The sequence below is a fragment of the Tupaia chinensis genome, unplaced genomic scaffold (genome assembly GCF_000334495.1).
Source record: "Tupaia chinensis unplaced genomic scaffold, TupChi_1.0 Scaffold148557_1, whole genome shotgun sequence".
Lineage (NCBI taxonomy): Eukaryota > Metazoa > Chordata > Mammalia > Scandentia > Tupaiidae > Tupaia > Tupaia belangeri.
The window spans coordinates 1,261,147-1,277,157 of record NW_006208406.1 but is presented as its reverse complement, the minus strand read 5'-3'; the positions used below and the strand labels follow the sequence as shown (position 1 = coordinate 1,277,157).

General features: G+C 45.4%; 1 protein-coding gene and 2 pseudogenes across 1 annotated transcript; 1 reads left to right on the top strand and 2 right to left on the bottom strand.

Annotated features, from left to right (window-relative positions):
- Positions 1-90: 90 nt before the first annotated feature.
- On the bottom strand, positions 91-1,024 carry LOC114006507 (protein FAM50A pseudogene; annotated as a pseudogene).
- Positions 1,025-1,331: 307 nt separating this feature from the next.
- LOC102475415 (splicing factor U2AF 35 kDa subunit) lies at positions 1,332-2,139 on the bottom strand. Its single transcript, XM_014584999.1, has one exon. It carries the CDS (start codon positions 1,986-1,988, stop codon positions 1,332-1,334), a length of 657 nt encoding a protein of 218 aa, XP_014440485.1. The 5' UTR covers positions 1,989-2,139.
- A 9,845-nt stretch (positions 2,140-11,984) lies between these two features.
- LOC102474980 (60S ribosomal protein L26 pseudogene) lies at positions 11,985-12,404 on the top strand (annotated as a pseudogene).
- Positions 12,405-16,011: the final 3,607 nt, after the last annotated feature.

The window sequence follows — 16,011 nt, the reverse complement described above, 5'->3', positions numbered from 1 at the left end:
GCACATCTCTTTATTGTAGAAGAAGAAAGCAGTAAATGACAGCACCAGGGTAGAGAGGAACTGCAAGTGTTCTGTGCCCTCCTGCCAAGGTCAGAGAGGAGCCAGGCGCTTGGTGTCCTGGAGACACCCTGGAGCCAAGGGCATGCCACCTCTGTGTCGCTGCCTCACCAGATTGGGTACTTGTGCCCACTTTCCGGGATCAAAGGGCTTCCTGCAGCTCGCAAGAAAAATATACTTATTCTTCTGGTACTATTTTTTTCCGCTCCACCTTCCCCGCGTGTGACTCATCCTTCAGGGTGGTGTCATTGAGCAGCATGTCGTTGGGAACGTCAAAATTAGAGTGGCCCGCTCTTTCCTCACGCCTTGGTGATGAAGTAGAAGCCTGTGGAGGGAGGAGGGTGGCGATGAAGTCCTTGATATACAGGAACTGCCTCACCCCTGCTGACCTGAGCTCTCTGAAGTCTGTGCAGGATTTCGAGCACCTTCTGCAGGAACGGCTGCATCGTGTTGCCCCTTTTCATCGTGACAGTGCTCGGTTGCCCAGAGCCTTCCAGTCACTGAAGATGATCTTCTCTTGCTTGGCCTCCCACTCAGCTGAAGCTCTCCCAGAGCCGGTTCTCATGGTCTCAGCCAGGCAAGAAGCTAGTGTCCACATCTGGGTTCTTTCCTAGCTTCCTCTTGGTGGTGACCTCTTCCCTACCCAGTTCCTCCTGGAGCACGGCCACCTCCTCCTCCTGCTAGCCTCCTTCCTCCAGGGTGAAAGAAAGGCCGGAGATCTTAAGCTTGGCTTCCTTGACTGCCTTCTCCAGCCTCAGCTGCACCTCCTTCGACTGCTCCTTCACCAGCACCTCCTGCTTGGCCTTCATGTCGTTCAGGTCACAAGACCCACTGTGCTAGACTAGAACTCTGCCTCCATGGACTCCTAGTGTGCAGGGAACTTCACGTCAAGGTTGGATCTCTTGTCAAGGTTGGATCCCGTTATGTTCTCTGCAGTCCACTGCTCCTCCGGCTTCTTCAGGTGCATAGCCAGTCTGCCTTGCTCCAGGCCGCCTTGTATTGAGCAGTGGAGGCCGCGGGGACAACACCCACGGCCTGGCAGAATTCTGGCTGCAGTTAACTGCAGCTTATGCTCGCCAAACAATTTTTTTTTTTTTTTTTACTGTATCATTACAAATTTTATTCAGAAACCCATCTTTTTGTTTGTGAATTATTTATTATTAAATCTCCATTACGAACTGGTTTGGTTATCAACTACAACACTTGCAGACATTACGGTAAAAATGGCATGACTCAGAATCACACAGATCTTTCAGTCTCTCGACTGCCTCCTGTCACGCTCCGGTCCACCGCCGCGGGCAGCTGCCAGGACCTCCGTCTCTAGACCCCGAGCGCCCCTCTCCCGACCCGGACCCCGATCTGCGCCGGCGTACGTACAGCTCCCGCCGCAGCTCTCTGGAAATGGGCTTCAGGTGCATGAGGTTGCAGAAGCCGCCTTGGGTGCACTCTCCCATTTCATACTGGCGGCAGCAGGCTTCTCGGAAATCGGTCACAGGCGAGAGCTCAGCGCGGATCGGCTGCCGGTTAAACCAGCGGTTATTCAAGTCCATCACAGCCTTTTCCGCATCTTCTTCGCGGCGAAACTTGACGTAGACGTTCCCCGCCAGGTGGTCTCCCGCGTTGTCGCAGACGTTCATCTCTTCCACTTCCCCGTACTTCTCCTCCATTTCTGTAAACACTTCCTTGAAAAACTCATCATAGTGTTGCTGCATTTCAGCATCGCTCACAGCACCGTGCAAACCGCCGGCAGACGGGGAGGAGTTATGGAGGTTACGGTAAATGTTCAGGAGCACGATGGTCTGGCTAAAGGTCGGTTTATTGTGCAACCCAGAGCATCTGTCTCCATGACGACATGCTCCAAGTTTGAAATAAGACGAACAGTTGACTTTGTCCTTCTCGGTGCTGAAGATGGAGGCCAAGGACTCCGCCATTTCCCACCCGTCACCGCCGCCGACGCAGCCGCCCAACAATATTTTCCTTCCAGAGGTTGGAAAGTCCAAGATGAAGGCACTGGTAGCTTTGGCTGCGAGGACTGCTTTTCGCTTCCTGGATAATTCTTGTTGCTGCCACCTCCAGAGAAGAATGCTGTGTCCTCACAGCAGGTGAGGCAAAAAGATGAAAAGGAAATCCCCTCGCTCGGTCAAGCCCTTTTATAATGGCATTAATGTAATCTTGAGGCCTTCATAACCCAATCACCTCCCAAAGACCACACCTCCCAATCCTGTTGTAATGAGGATTAAGTGTCAACATGAAAGTTGGAGGGGGCAAAAACGTTCAAACCAGAGCATCCCATGTCTTATTTTTTCCTCTCCATTTTTCATACAGTAGTAACACGTTTTCATAGTAAAACAAACAACCTAGAAGCACATATACTGAGATCCTGGCTAGGGTCTCCTGGACATTGAGAGCTGGATGAACTTGTTTGAAAACTCTACCCAGTGCCGTCTCCACAGCTTTCAATAAGATTTTTTTTTAAAGAGAGGTTTTTGTTGTTGGTTGGTTGTTTGTTTTTGGTATAGGGCCTGTGTGCTCACTGGAGAGACCAGCCCTATTTATTTATTTATTTATTTATTTATTTATTTATTTATTTTTAGTAATTGGTTTGTTTTATTCAAGATAGAGTGCATGCATGCTTACATAAGGGTGAATTAGAGAAGAGCATGCTCCATGGGGTCTGGTTAAGTTGTGGCCTTTTCCTCCAGCCCACTGGATCTTGCACTTTCAGGCATGATCGTGGTGTGTTTCAGGGCAGACAAGCCAGGGATATGAACTGTGGTCAGACTATGGGATTCAGTGTCTCTTGAGCAGCACATTAGCCTATGTCATGGAGTTGGCCTGTGAACTCTATCTAAATTTTTGATTTTCTAGTGTTAAATTGTAAATGTTCGTAGTTTATTTCATACTAATACTTTTGCATTTTTGGCATACCAATTTACGGATGAACATAATGGTTATAACTTCCCTTATTTTCATCTCCATCCCAATCTGTTTGTAAATCCTAAATTCAAATTAGGGAAGATAGTCATCAGTTAGATACAGCCCCTATTTAAGAGTTCTGTTGTGTCTCTGAAGCTGCTGGGTCTGGGACTCCAACAGTAAAGTCAGCCATGTGGGGGGGACTAGCAGTTTGTGTAATGGCTATGTCGCTGGACTCCCATGGAACTGCGGGGACCCAGTGGCTTAAACTCACGCCGGCGCATGTGCATGCGTGCCCAAGATCCCGAGGAGAATGGAGGAGAAGGGATTTTAGTGTGGCCATCCACGGGGGGGGGGTGATTTCTCACTTTTATCTCTCTATCTCTGTCTTTCTGGCAAGCGCACACACCCGACAGCAAAAACCTCTCAAAAAAAAAAAAAAAAAGAAAAAAAAAAAGTCAGCCATGTGGGATTCAGATGCCTTTAGGCAGCAGAGCCAGCTCAATCATTTATTTTTTAGTTGCCAGAGAGGGTGAATGTTTGCCAGACAGAGAGAATGTGAAAGCACTCCTCAATCCCTGCTCCAATCCATTAGGATTTTGGACTCAAACACAAACCCCAGCATGTTTTCAAGCCAACAGAGCCAGGATTCAAACGAGAGTTGGCCAGGTAGAATCAGGCTTCCTTAACCACTAGGCTACAGGGTTGACCTGATAATAACCGTTTTTAAGTTTCTTGTTCAAAATCATGTTCTCATGTTTCAAAGAGAAAATCACGTTCTTCAGATAACTATTACTAAGACTTCAAAGTGCATGTGAGGGACCAGCAGTTAGTGTAATAGCTATGTCACTGGACTCCCACGTAGTCGACTGCGGTTTGAGTCCCGGACTCCGTGGCTTAAACTCACGCTGGGTGAGTGTGCGTGCGTGCCCAAGATCCTGAGAGGAGAATGGAGGAGAAGGGATTGTGGTGTGGCCATCTCCCTTGGGGGGTGATTTCTCACTTTCTGTCTCTCTGTCTCTCTCTGTCTGTCTGGCGAGCGCACGTGCCCTATAGCAAAAACCTCTCCAAAAAAAAAGTTCATGTGAGATAACTGCAGTAATACCTGCAGTTATGTATGGGGGTTAATTTTCCTAAATTGTTGGGAAAACCCACCTCTTCCCTAGAGCACCTCATGCTCCCTCTGCTGGCTACTATTCAAATGAAGTACAGAAAAAATGCAAGCCTTTTTTCTTTTGGGAGAGGATGGGACATGCAGGATAGATAAAGTTGACAATGCTATTGCAGAAATTGAAATGGAGATTCTTGGGTCAGCCAGTAGCACAGTAGTTAAGGCAACTGGATCCCACATAGCTGACTCTGCAGTTAAGTGCTGGACCTGGAGGCTTGGAAAACACACTGGGCATGTATACATGTGCCCAGAATCCTGAGGGGAGAGTGTAGGGTAAAGGATTGTGGCATGACCATCCTCCCTGGTTGGTGCTTTCTCAATCCCTCTCTCTCCAGGAAGCACATGCACTCCACAGCAAACAAAAAAACAAAAAACAAAACAAAAAACTTACTCTTGGGAACCAGCAGTTAGCGTAATGGCTATGTTGCTGGACTCCCATGTAGTCGACCGTGGTTCGCGTCCTTGACCCGGTGACTTAAAACTCACACCGGGCACGTGTGCATGCGTGCCCAAGATCCCACGAGGAGAATGGAGGAGAAGGGATTGCGGCGTGACCATCCCCCCTGGGGGGGAATTTCTCGCTTTCTCTCTGTCTGTCTGGCAAGCGCATGTGCCCTAGAGCGAAAACCTCTCAAAAAAAACCCCCAAAAAACCCTCACTCTCTTAAATAGGACTATTGGGAACACTGTCTTTTTGTTAATAGGCTTATTTATTTATTAATTATTATTTATTTGCTGTTCATCAGAAAGACAGGGTGATGCACCCCCTCCCCTGATGGAGAAGGTCATGTCAATCTTTTCTCCGTCTCTCCTTTCAGGATCTTGGACATGCATGCACACATACATTCTACATGTTTCTAAAGTCTAGGACTCAAACCACACAGCAATTAGATCTAGCCGCCTTAATCACCATGCCATGAAGCTGGCCCTTGATAATAGCCATTCTAATGGGAATTAGGTGATACTATGTTGTTTTAAGTTTCTTTCTTTCATGAGAGAGACAGAGAGATGGTGCCTCCAATAGTGTTTTCACTCTGATTCACCCGTAATCTTAGCTGGCCTTAGCTCATGAACATGAACATGCACATGCCTAGTTTTTCATGGAGTTCTCCAGACCAGAACCTTTCTGTGTAGATCCGCCTCACAGAGCATTGCATTACCACTGCTCCACTATTTAGCCCTGATACTGTAGTTTTGATTTGCATTTTCTTTATGATTAGTCATGATCTTTTTTCTTTTTCTTTTTTTTTTTTATAGGTTTTTGCCTTAGGGTGCATGTACTTGCCAGAGAGACAGAGACAGTGACAAGGAAAGTAAGAAATCAACCCCCAGATGGGATGGCCATGCCACAATCCATTCACCTTCATTTTCCTCCTGGGAATTAGGGCACATGCACATATGCCTGGCATGACTTTTAAGCCACCAGGTTCAGGACTCAAACCACAGTAGGCCATGTGGGAGTCCAGCAATGTAACCGCTACACCATCTGCTGGCCCAGTCATTATCTTTTTATTTATTTACTTATTGGAGAGGTTTTTGCTATAGGGCACGTGTGCTCGCCAGAGAGACAGAGACAGAGAGACAGAAAGCAAGAAATCACCCCCCAGGGGGGATGGCCACGCCGCAATCCCTTCTCCTCCATTCTCCTCTTGGGATCTTGTGCACGCACGCACACGCGCCTGGCGTGAGTTTTAAGCCACCAGGTCTGGGATGCGAACTGCAGTTGACTACTTGGGAGTCCAGTGACATAGCCATTATGCTAGCTGCTGGTCCCCAGTCATGATCTTTTTAAAAAAATATACAGCCATGCATTGCATAACAACAGGAACATGTTCTGACAAATGTGTTGTTAATTTTATCATGCGAGTATCATAAATTGTACTTACACAAACCTCGATAGTATAGCCTTTCACACTCCTAGGCTGTGGTATACTTAATGCTCCTGGGCTGTAAGCCTATATGTCATGTTACTGGATATGATAGGCAATTGTAACAGTGGTGAGTATTCCTGTATCCAAACAGAAAAGATATAGTAAAAATACATCATAAAAGAGAAAAATGGTACACTTATGGGACCAGCAGTTAGCATAATGGTTATGTTGCTGGACTCCCATGTAGTCGACTGCAGTTCGAGTCCTGGACCTGGTGACTTAAACTCATGCCGAGCGCATGTGCCCAAGATCCCGAGAAGAGAATGGAGGAGAAGGGATTGTGGCATGACCATCCGCCCTGGGGGGTGATTTCTCGCTTTCTGTCTCTGTCTCTCTGTCTTTCCAGTGAGTGCACATGCCTTATAGCAAAAACCTCTCCAAAAAAAAAAAAAAAAGGTACACTTATGTAGGGCACTTGTCATGAGTGAAGCTTACAGAATTGGAAGTTGCTCTGTGTGTCTGAGTGGTGAGTGAAAATGAAGGCCTAGGACATTACTGCACACAGCTGTACACTTTATAAAACTATACTTAGGCTATAGCCCATTGAGTAAAAACTTTTTTCCTTCAGTAATAAATTAACCCTAGCTTACTGCACATTTTTTTACTTCATACGCATTTATTTTTTTAAAGCTTTTTGACTTGTAATAATAGCTTTAAAAACACACTGTACTATTGTACGAAAACATTTTTTTCATATCCTCATTCTATAAATTTTTTACTTATTTTTATTTATTTATTTATTTTAAAGAATTATTTTATTTAACCGTACTTATTTTAATTTGACCAGAGATGGACAGAGTAAGAGAGAGAGGGGAAGTGAGAAAGCAAGTCTCCAGGTCTAGGACTCTATCTGTGGTTGGCCATGTAGGAGTTTGGCACCCTCAACCACCATGCTACCTGCAAGCCCCTTTGGCTTATTTTTAAATTAAGTTCTTCTTCTTTTAAACTTTTTGTTAAAAACTAAGACATGAACTGGCAGGTGGTGAGATGGTTAAGGTGCTTGACTCCCACATGGCTAACTATGGTTTGAGTCCCAGACCTGGCAGCTAGAAAATCACTCTGAGTGCATGTGCGTGCATGCTCCAAATCCCAGGAGAATGGAAGGGAAGGGATTGCCGTGTGGCCATCTCCCCCGAGGAAAAGTGAGATTTCTAACTTTCTGTCTCACTATATCTCTCTGTCTCTCTATCTTTCTGAGTGCAAGTGCCCTATACTGTAACAGCTTGAAAAAAATAACCAAAACTAAGACACAAACACACACATTAGTCTAGGCCCACATAGGGTCAGAATCAATGTCAGTGTCTTCCACTTTCACATCTTGTTCCACTGGAAGATCTTTAGGGGTGAAAACATGTATGAAGCTATCTCCTATAACAATGCCTTTTTGTAGAGTACCTTCTGAAAGACCTGCCTGAGGATCTTCTTGAGGATGTGTCACTCTTTTCAGAAGTATGCCCATGGCGATTTGCTTGGTTGGTTTCTTCCTTTTTTTTTTCTCTTAGAGAGATTTTGCTATAGGGCTCATGAGCTTACCCCACTGGAGAAACAGAGACAGAAAGTGAGAAGAAATCCCCTACTGAGGTCAGTAAAACTTTTGCTAAACCCTTCACTATGAATTTTCTTGGGATTTCTTTTTCTGCAGTATATTTTGAAGTCAGTGTGATAGTTTAAGTCCAAGTCTGCATTTGCAGACTTGCCACTCTTTCACATTATGTAAGGAATAACAATTCTTGAATTGTTTAAACACCTCAGAGTTAGCAGTAATCAATACAGTGTAGTCAGGTTCAGTTTTTTCTTTTGACATTTTAAATAAGCATTTTGTTTTGGCTGTGATTGTCATGGTAATAAGAGGGATACACTTTTTCTGTCTGGTCTTCAATCCATGTCATTAGAACTTTATCCATATCTTTTTTTTTTTTTTTTTAAGAGGTTTTTGCTATAGGGCATGTTCTTGCCAGAAAGGAAAGACAGAGACAGAGAGACAGAGAGTGAGAAATCACCCCACTCCCCAGGGGGGATGGCCATGCTGCAATCCCTTCTCCTCCATTGTCCTTTTTTTTCTTGTTTTTTTTTTTTTGAGAGGTTTTTGCTAGAGGGCATGTGTGCTCGCCAGAAAGACAGAGAGAGACAGAGAGACAGAAAGCGAGAAATAACTCCCACAAGGGGGGATGGCCATGCTGCAATCCCTTCTCCTCCATTGTCCTCTCAGGATCTTGGGCACACATGCACACGTGCCTGGTGTGAGTTTAAGCCACCGGGTCCGGGACTCGAACTGCAGTTGACTACCTGGGAGTCCAGTGACATAGGCATTCTGCCAACTGCTGGTCCCGACCATTTTATATTAGTGTTTTATTTGCATTTTCTGAGAAGATACACAGTTTCATAAGAAACACTGATTTTGCTCAAATACTAGAAAATGGTTTTTAAAAACTCAGTTGTTTTAGGGGAAAAACAGTTGATGTAATGGCTGTATTACTGGGCTCCCATTTAGTCGACCGGGGTTCGAGTCCTGGACCCGGTGGCTTAAACTCACGGTGGGCGTGTGTGTGTGCATGGGCAAGATTCCGAGAGGAGAATGGAGGAGAAGGGATTGCAGTATGGCCATCCCCCCTGTGGGGTGATTTCTTGCCTTCTGTTTCTCTGTCTCTCTCTGTCTTTCCTTTCTGGCGAGCACACGTGCCCTATAGCAAAAACCTCCCAAAAAAAAAAAAAAAAGAAAGAAAGAAAAATGATCAGAACAATATACATAACATAAAATTTGCCATTTTAATTTTTTTTTTTTTTTGGAGAGATTTTGGCTATAGGGCGCGTGTGCTTGCCAGACAGGCAGAGAGAGACAGAGAGACAGAAAGCGAGATATCACCCCCCGGGGAGGATGGCCATGCAACAATACCTTCTCCTCCATTCTCCTCTCGGGATCTTGGGCACGCACGCACATGCGCCCAGCGTGAGTTTTAAGCCACCGTTCGGGACGCAAACCGCGGTCGACTACATGGGAGTCCAGCGACATAGCCATTACGCTAACTGCTAGTCTCCCATTTTGATAATTTTTAAATGTAAAATTTATTGACATTAAGTTTATTCATGATATTTTGTAGTTAACACTTCATTTTGTCCAGTTAGCTGTTGAATACCTGCTTTTTTCCTACCTTTGGCTACTGCTATGAACATGGTGTATTTGTCTGAATCCTTGCTTTCAATGCTGTTGTCTCTGTACCTAGGAATAAATTTGCTAGGTTATATGATAACTCTTTAATTTAAAATTTGTTTATATTTGTCAGAGAGTGTGATAGATGGAGACATAGAGAAAGGGAGAGGGAGAAAGCACCTTCAGTCCACGGGGCATGGCCACCTTGCAATCCCTTCTCCATTTCTCCATCCTGTTGGGATTTTGGGCCACTTGCACATGTGCCCAGTGTGGTTTTTAAGCAGCTGGGACCAGGGTTTGAACGGTGCTGCTGAACATGTGGGATCTGGCTCCCTCAACCACCAGGCCATGGAGCTACGCTCCCCCTTTTTGGGTTGCCACAGGGCATGCGTGCTAGCCAGAGAGGAAACAGAGAGAGAGAAAGCACCCGTCGACAGGCATGGTCAAGAGTGGTCAAATTGCAATTGCTTTTCCAACCTGTCAGTTTGAGCATACATGCACATGTGCCCAGTGAGTTTTTCAAGCTGCTGGGGACAGGATTTGAACCACGGTTGACCATGTGAGGTCCTGGCCCTTTAACCACTAGGCTATGGTACTGGGTAATTCTATTTAATATTTTGAGAAAAGACCAAATCATTTTTCATAGTGGCTGTATCAGTTTGCATTCCTATCAGCTGTGTACAATGGTTCCAATATCTCCACATCCTTAACAACACTTGTTATTTTCTGAAATTTTTATAATAGCCACCCTCATGCATGTGGTTATGTTTTTGTGGTTTTGACTTGCACTTCCTTAATGACTAGTGATACTGAACTTTTTTTCCCCCCATAAGGTGCATGTACTAGCTGGAGAGAGACAGAGAGGGAAAGTGAGAGCTCACCCCCACCCCCCCACCCCCCCAGCAGGGATGGACACACTGCAATTCCTTCTCCTTCATTCTCCTCTCAGGACTTTTGACATGTACATGTGCCCGTTGTGATTCTTAAGATCCAGGCCTGGGGCTTGAACCATGGTTGACCGTGTGGGAGTCCAGCACCTTAACTACCATACCACCTGCTGTCTCTGATACTGAGCATCTTTTTATGTACTTATTGCACATTTATATATCTTTTTATAAGAAATGTCTATTTAATTAATTAAATTTTTTGAGAGGTTTTTGCTATGGGATGCGTATACTCACCAGAAAGACAGAGAGAAACAGAGAGACAGAAAGTTAGAAATCACCCCCTGGGGGGATGGCCATGCCACAATCCCTTCTCGATTCTCCTCTCAGGATCTTGGGCATGCATGCAGATGTGCCCAGCATGAGTTTAAGCCACCGGGTCCAAGACTTGAACCGTAGATGACTACATGGGAGTCCAGTGACATAGCCATTACACCAACTGCTGGTCCCAGAAATGTCTATTTAAATCATTTGCCCACTTTAACAATTGGATTATTTATTCTTGGTGGAAGTTATGTTTTAATGTCTGAATCTATCTGCTCTCCAAAAGATCTAGGCTGTTTTTGTTTTTAATTTGGCAGAGGGCATGTGCACTTGCCACAAAGAGAGGGAGATAGTAAAAGCACTCACAATGAGGCACGGTCACTCCACAATTCCATTTCTTCCATTTATCCATCCTGTCGAGATTTGGGGGCACGTACACACACATGCTTGGGGCCAAGATTTGAACTGTGCAGTCTGCCACGTGGGGTCTGGCTCCCTTAATTTTTAGGCCACAGGGCTGGCTTGGATCTGGACTTTTTAATATTCATTTTGATGTCTAGATAACACTCCATAGAAAATCATTTCCTTTTTCCATGATCACTGCCTACGTGTGACAGAACTTTCTTTGCACTGGATAAAGCAGGTGGTGATTCTCAGTTGCTTCCCATGTATCTGGGCTATTTTTTGTGTCTTCTTTTTCCTTATGGCAAACATCCAGAAAAGAGTGGCTGATGAGACCAGTGGGGTGTGATTTGGGGATGAGACTCCTTGAGGCTCCAGCAACAGACCTGTTAAATTTAATTTTCTCTCTCTCTATTTTTTTTTTTTTTTTTTTTTTGGTTGGGACAAAAAAAAAAAGCTGATTCCTCATCCCTTGGCATCTGGTTGCTAATTAAGCCTGCAAATGAGAAATTTACTTTCTCAATTTCACATGTCATCATTGAGAAAATCTGTTCCCACTCCGGTAGCAGCAGCTCTGACACAAATTTGCCTTTTGCCACTTTTGGGTTGGGAACCACACATACTTGGCACTAGGGAGAGAGATAAATGTAACTCCTGTCCCTCATCAGAAAGCTCAGGTTTGGAACCAGCAGATGGCATAGTGATTATGTTGCTGGGCTACCATTGCAGTTCGAGTCACGGACCCAGCAGCTTAAAATTTATGCCGGGCATGCATGTGGGCATGCCCAAGATCCTAAGGGGAGAATGGAAGAGAAGGGATTGCAGTGTGGCCATGCCCTCTCGGGGTGATTTCTCGTTTTGTATCTCTCTGTCTTTTTCTATCTCTCGGGCAAGCACATGTGCCCTATAGAAAAAAGTCTCTTTAAAAAAGAAAAGAAAGTTCAGAGCTAAACGTGTATGTGTGTGGAGGGGTGGGGGATGGGGGTCGAGCTGCAGGTGTCATGAAGGTTAAGACACTGGATCCCACCTGGCTGATTCTGTGGTTCAGCCCTGGCTGGACCCAGTGAGTTGAAAAATCACACTGGGCCAGAACCAGAAGCAACACATAGACCTTTCTCTTTTGCTGCCATCGCTGGATTGGCAGAGGCCAAAATGAAGTTCAATCCTTTTTTTACTTCTGACCGAAGCAAGAACCATAAAAGGCATTTCAATGCACCATCCCACCTCTGCAGGAAGATTATGTCTCCACCCCCCCTTCCAAAGAGCTGAGGCAGAAGTACAATGTACGATCTATGCGCATCCGAGAGGACGATGAAGTTCAGGTTGTGCGAGGACACTATAAAGGTCAGCAAATTGGCAAAGTAGTCCACGTTTACAGGAAGAAATATGTCATCTACATTGATCGGGTGCAGCGGGAAAAGGCTAATGGCACAACTGTTCATGTGGGATTCACCCAGCAATGCGGTTATCACTAGACTGAAACTGGACAAAAACCGCAAAAAGATCCTTGAGTGGAAAGCCAAATCTCGCCAAGTAGGAAAGGAAGAAACAATTGAGAAGATGCAGGAGTAAAACAATCTTATATACAGTTCTTTTTTTTTTTTTTTTGAGAGCTTTTGGCTATAGGGCACGTGGGCTCCCCAGAAAGACAAAGAGAGACAGAGACAGAAAGTGAGAATTCACCCCCCACCACCACCACCGGTTGCAGGGATGGCCAGGCTGCAACGCAATCCCTTCTCCTCCATTCTTCCTTCAGGATCCTGGGCACACATGCACATGCACCTGGCATGAGTTTAAGCCACCGGGTCCAGGACTCAAACCACATTTGACTACATGGGAGTCCAGCAAGATAGCCATTATGCCATCTGCTGGTCCCTATACAGTTCTTATTAAAAACTGCTAAAATAAAAAAAAAATCACACTGGGCACATGTGTATGCGTGGCCAAAATTCTGAGAGGAGTCTGGAGAGGGAATTGTGCCATGGCCATGCCCCCTGCAGAAAGATTTCTCACTTCCCCTCTCTCTGTCTCTGACAAGCACACGTTCCTCTAACCAGAAAAAAAGGGTGTGTGTGTGTGAGTTGTCAGAGAGCACGTGTATTCACTGGAGAAAGACAGAAAGAGAGAGAAGAAGTGAGAAAGCATCCCCGGTGAGAAATGATCATATTGCAAGCCCTTATCTTCCAGTGAGGTTAGGGGTGTGTGGAGTGTGCTATGGGTCACAGATTTGATCTTTGGTTTTCAGTGATGTGTGCAGTGGTCTTCCTAAGGTATGTTGTGGGTTTCAGTGGTCTGTGCTATTGTTTAAAGTGGGGTGGGCTTTGGTTTAACGTGGGAGGTACTGTGTAACTCAATGAATTTTGCTGTGGATTCCAGTGAGGTTAGGGTCTGTGTGGGATATGCTATGGGTCGCAGATTTGTTCTTTGGGTCTTAGTGATGTGTGCAGTGGCCTCGCTGAGGTGTGCTGTGAGGAGCAGTGGGCTGTGCTGTTGTTTAAAGTGGGGTGTGCTGTGTAGCTCAATAAATTTTGCTATGGTTCCCAGTGAATTTAGGGTGTGAGTCGTGTGTGCTGTGGGTTGCAGATTTGTTCTTTGCGTCTCAGTGATGTGTGCAGTGGTCTTCCTAAGGTATGCTGTGGGTTGCAGTGGGCTGTGCTGTTGTTTAAAGTGGGGTGTGCTTTGGCTTAAAGTGGGGTGTGCTGTGCAACTCAAAAGATTTTGCTGTGGGTCCCAGTGAGGTTAGGGTCAGTGTGGGTTGTGCTATGGGTTGCAGATTTGTATTTTGGGTCTCAGTGATGTGTGCAGTGGCCTCACTGAGGTGTGCTGTGGGGATCAGTGGGCTGTGCTGTTGTTTAAAGTGGGGTGTGCTGTAGCTTCAATTGGGATGGGCTGTGTAGCGCAATAAATTTTGCTGTGGTTCCCAGTGAATTTAGGATGTGAGTCGTGTGTGCTGTGGGTTGCAGATTTGTTCTTTGCATCTCAGTGATGGGTGCAGTGGTCTCAATGAGGTGTGCTGTGGATCACAGTGGGCTGTGCTGTTGATTAAAGTGGGGTGTGCTGTTGTTCAAAGTGGGGTGTGCTGTGTAACTCAAAAAATTTTGCTGTGGGTCCCAGTGAGGTTAGGGTCAGTGTGAGTTGTGTTATGGGTCACAGATTTGTATTTTGGGTCTCAGTGATGTGTGTAGTTGTCTCACTGAGGTGTACTGTGGGTTGCAGTGACTGTGCTGTTATTTAAAGTGGGGTGGGTCTCAGTGGTCTGTGATGTATTTTAAATTGATGTGTGCTGTGGCTTAAAGTAGGGTGTGCTGTGTAATACAATGAATCCTGCTGTGGGTCCCAGTGAGGTTACGGTGTGAGTGGAGAGTGTTGTGGGTTGCAGATTTGTTCTTTGGGTTTCAGTGATGTGTGCAGTGGTCTCACTGAGGTGTGCTGTGGGTCACAGCTTATTGTACTGTTGTTTAAAGTGGGGTGTGCTGCAGCTTTAAGTGGAGTGGGCAGTGTAGCTCAATGAATATTGCTGTGGGTTCTAGTGAGGGTTAGGATGTGATTGAGGTGTTTTATGGGTAGCAGATTTGTTCTTTGGCTCTCAGTGATGTGTGCAGTGGTCTCACTGAGGTGTGCTGTGGCTTGAAGTTTGCTGTGCTATTGTTTAAAGTGGGGTGTGACATTTGCTTAAAGTGGGGTTTGTAGTGTAACTCAATGAATTTTTCTGTGGGTCCTAGTGAGGTTAGAGTGTGAGTGGGGTGTGTTCTGGTTTGCAGATTTGTTCTTTGAGTCTCAGTGATGTGTGCAGTGGTCTCACTGAGGTGTGCTCTGGGTCGCAGTGTTCTGTGCTGTTCTTTACATTGGGGTGTGCTGTGCCTTAATGTGGGGTGTGCAGTGTAACACAATGAAATTTGCTGTGGGTCCTAGTGATGTTAGGGTGTGAGTGGGGTGTTTTGTGGGTTGCAAGTTTGTTCCTTGGGTATCAGTGATGTGTATGCAGTGGTCTCACTGAGGTGTACTGTGTGTCCAGTTTGCTGTGCTGTTGCTTAAATGGGGTGTGCTGTGATTTATACTTGGCTGTGCAATGTAACTAAATGGATTTTCCTGTTGGTCCTAGTGAGGTTAGGGTGTGAGTGAGGTGTGTTGAGGGTTGCAGATTTGTTCTTTGGATCTCAGTGATGTGTGCAGCGGTCTCACTGAGTTGTGCTGTGGGTCAGATTTAGTTGTGCTGTTGTTGAAAGTAGGGTGTGCTGAGACCCAACTGCAGGCCTCTGGTGAGCCAGGGACATTGAGGCAGGGACATCACTGCCCCCTCACCTCACCTCCAGATCCCCAGCCCAAGCTTCTGCCCCCTAGCCTGTCCTTTCCTCAGCAGCAGGTGACCGACCCAGATGCAGAACTCTGGCGAGCCAGGGACACTGAGGCAGGGACATCGCTGCCCTTTTGCCTCACCTCCAGACCCCCAGCCCAAGCCCCCGCCCCCTAGCAAAAGGGAAACTCACTTACTTCTAGTCAGAGAAATGTTCCCGTAAGAAGTATTCAAAGTGAATACATCTTCCAATGACTAGAAGTAGAAGAGCCTCAGGTCTGATTAAACAAGGAAGTATGTCTCCACCAAAGGAAAATGGTAACTACTTCCATTGCTCATAAATATGGAAGATGTTACCAAAATGTCAGACAAAGAATTTCGAACATTCATGGTTACCAAATTCTATGAGTTGGAACAGAAAAGAGACAAGGAACTACAGGAGATTAGGAATTCCTTCCAGGACATGAAAGAAGAAATGGACACTCTGAGAAAGAATCAGGTGGAACTATTAGAGATAAAGTCTGTAATACAGGAAATAAAAAACTCTCTTGAAAGTATTAAAAGTTGATTAGACCATGCTGGAGACCGAATCTCTGATGTAGAAGATAAAACCTCTGACGTAGGAAAAAACACCAAAAGATCGAGAAAATAACAAAAAACAAAACAAAACAAACAAACAAACAAAAAACACGAGGATAACATATGAGAAATACTAGACTCCATTAGACGTCCAAACATCAGAATAATTGGCATCCCAGAAGGTGAAGAAACTAATAATGGCATGGAAAATCTATTCCATGAAATCCTGGAAGAAAATTTCCCAAGTCTGGAGAGGCACTCAACCATCCAGACCCAAGAAATACAAAGGACCCCAAATAGAATCAA

Excerpts from the sequence above, each read along its gene's own strand:
- LOC102475415 (XM_014584999.1), bottom strand. The coding sequence starts at position 1,988 with ATGGCGGAGTCCTTGGCCTCCATCTTCAGCACCGAGAAGGACAAAGTC.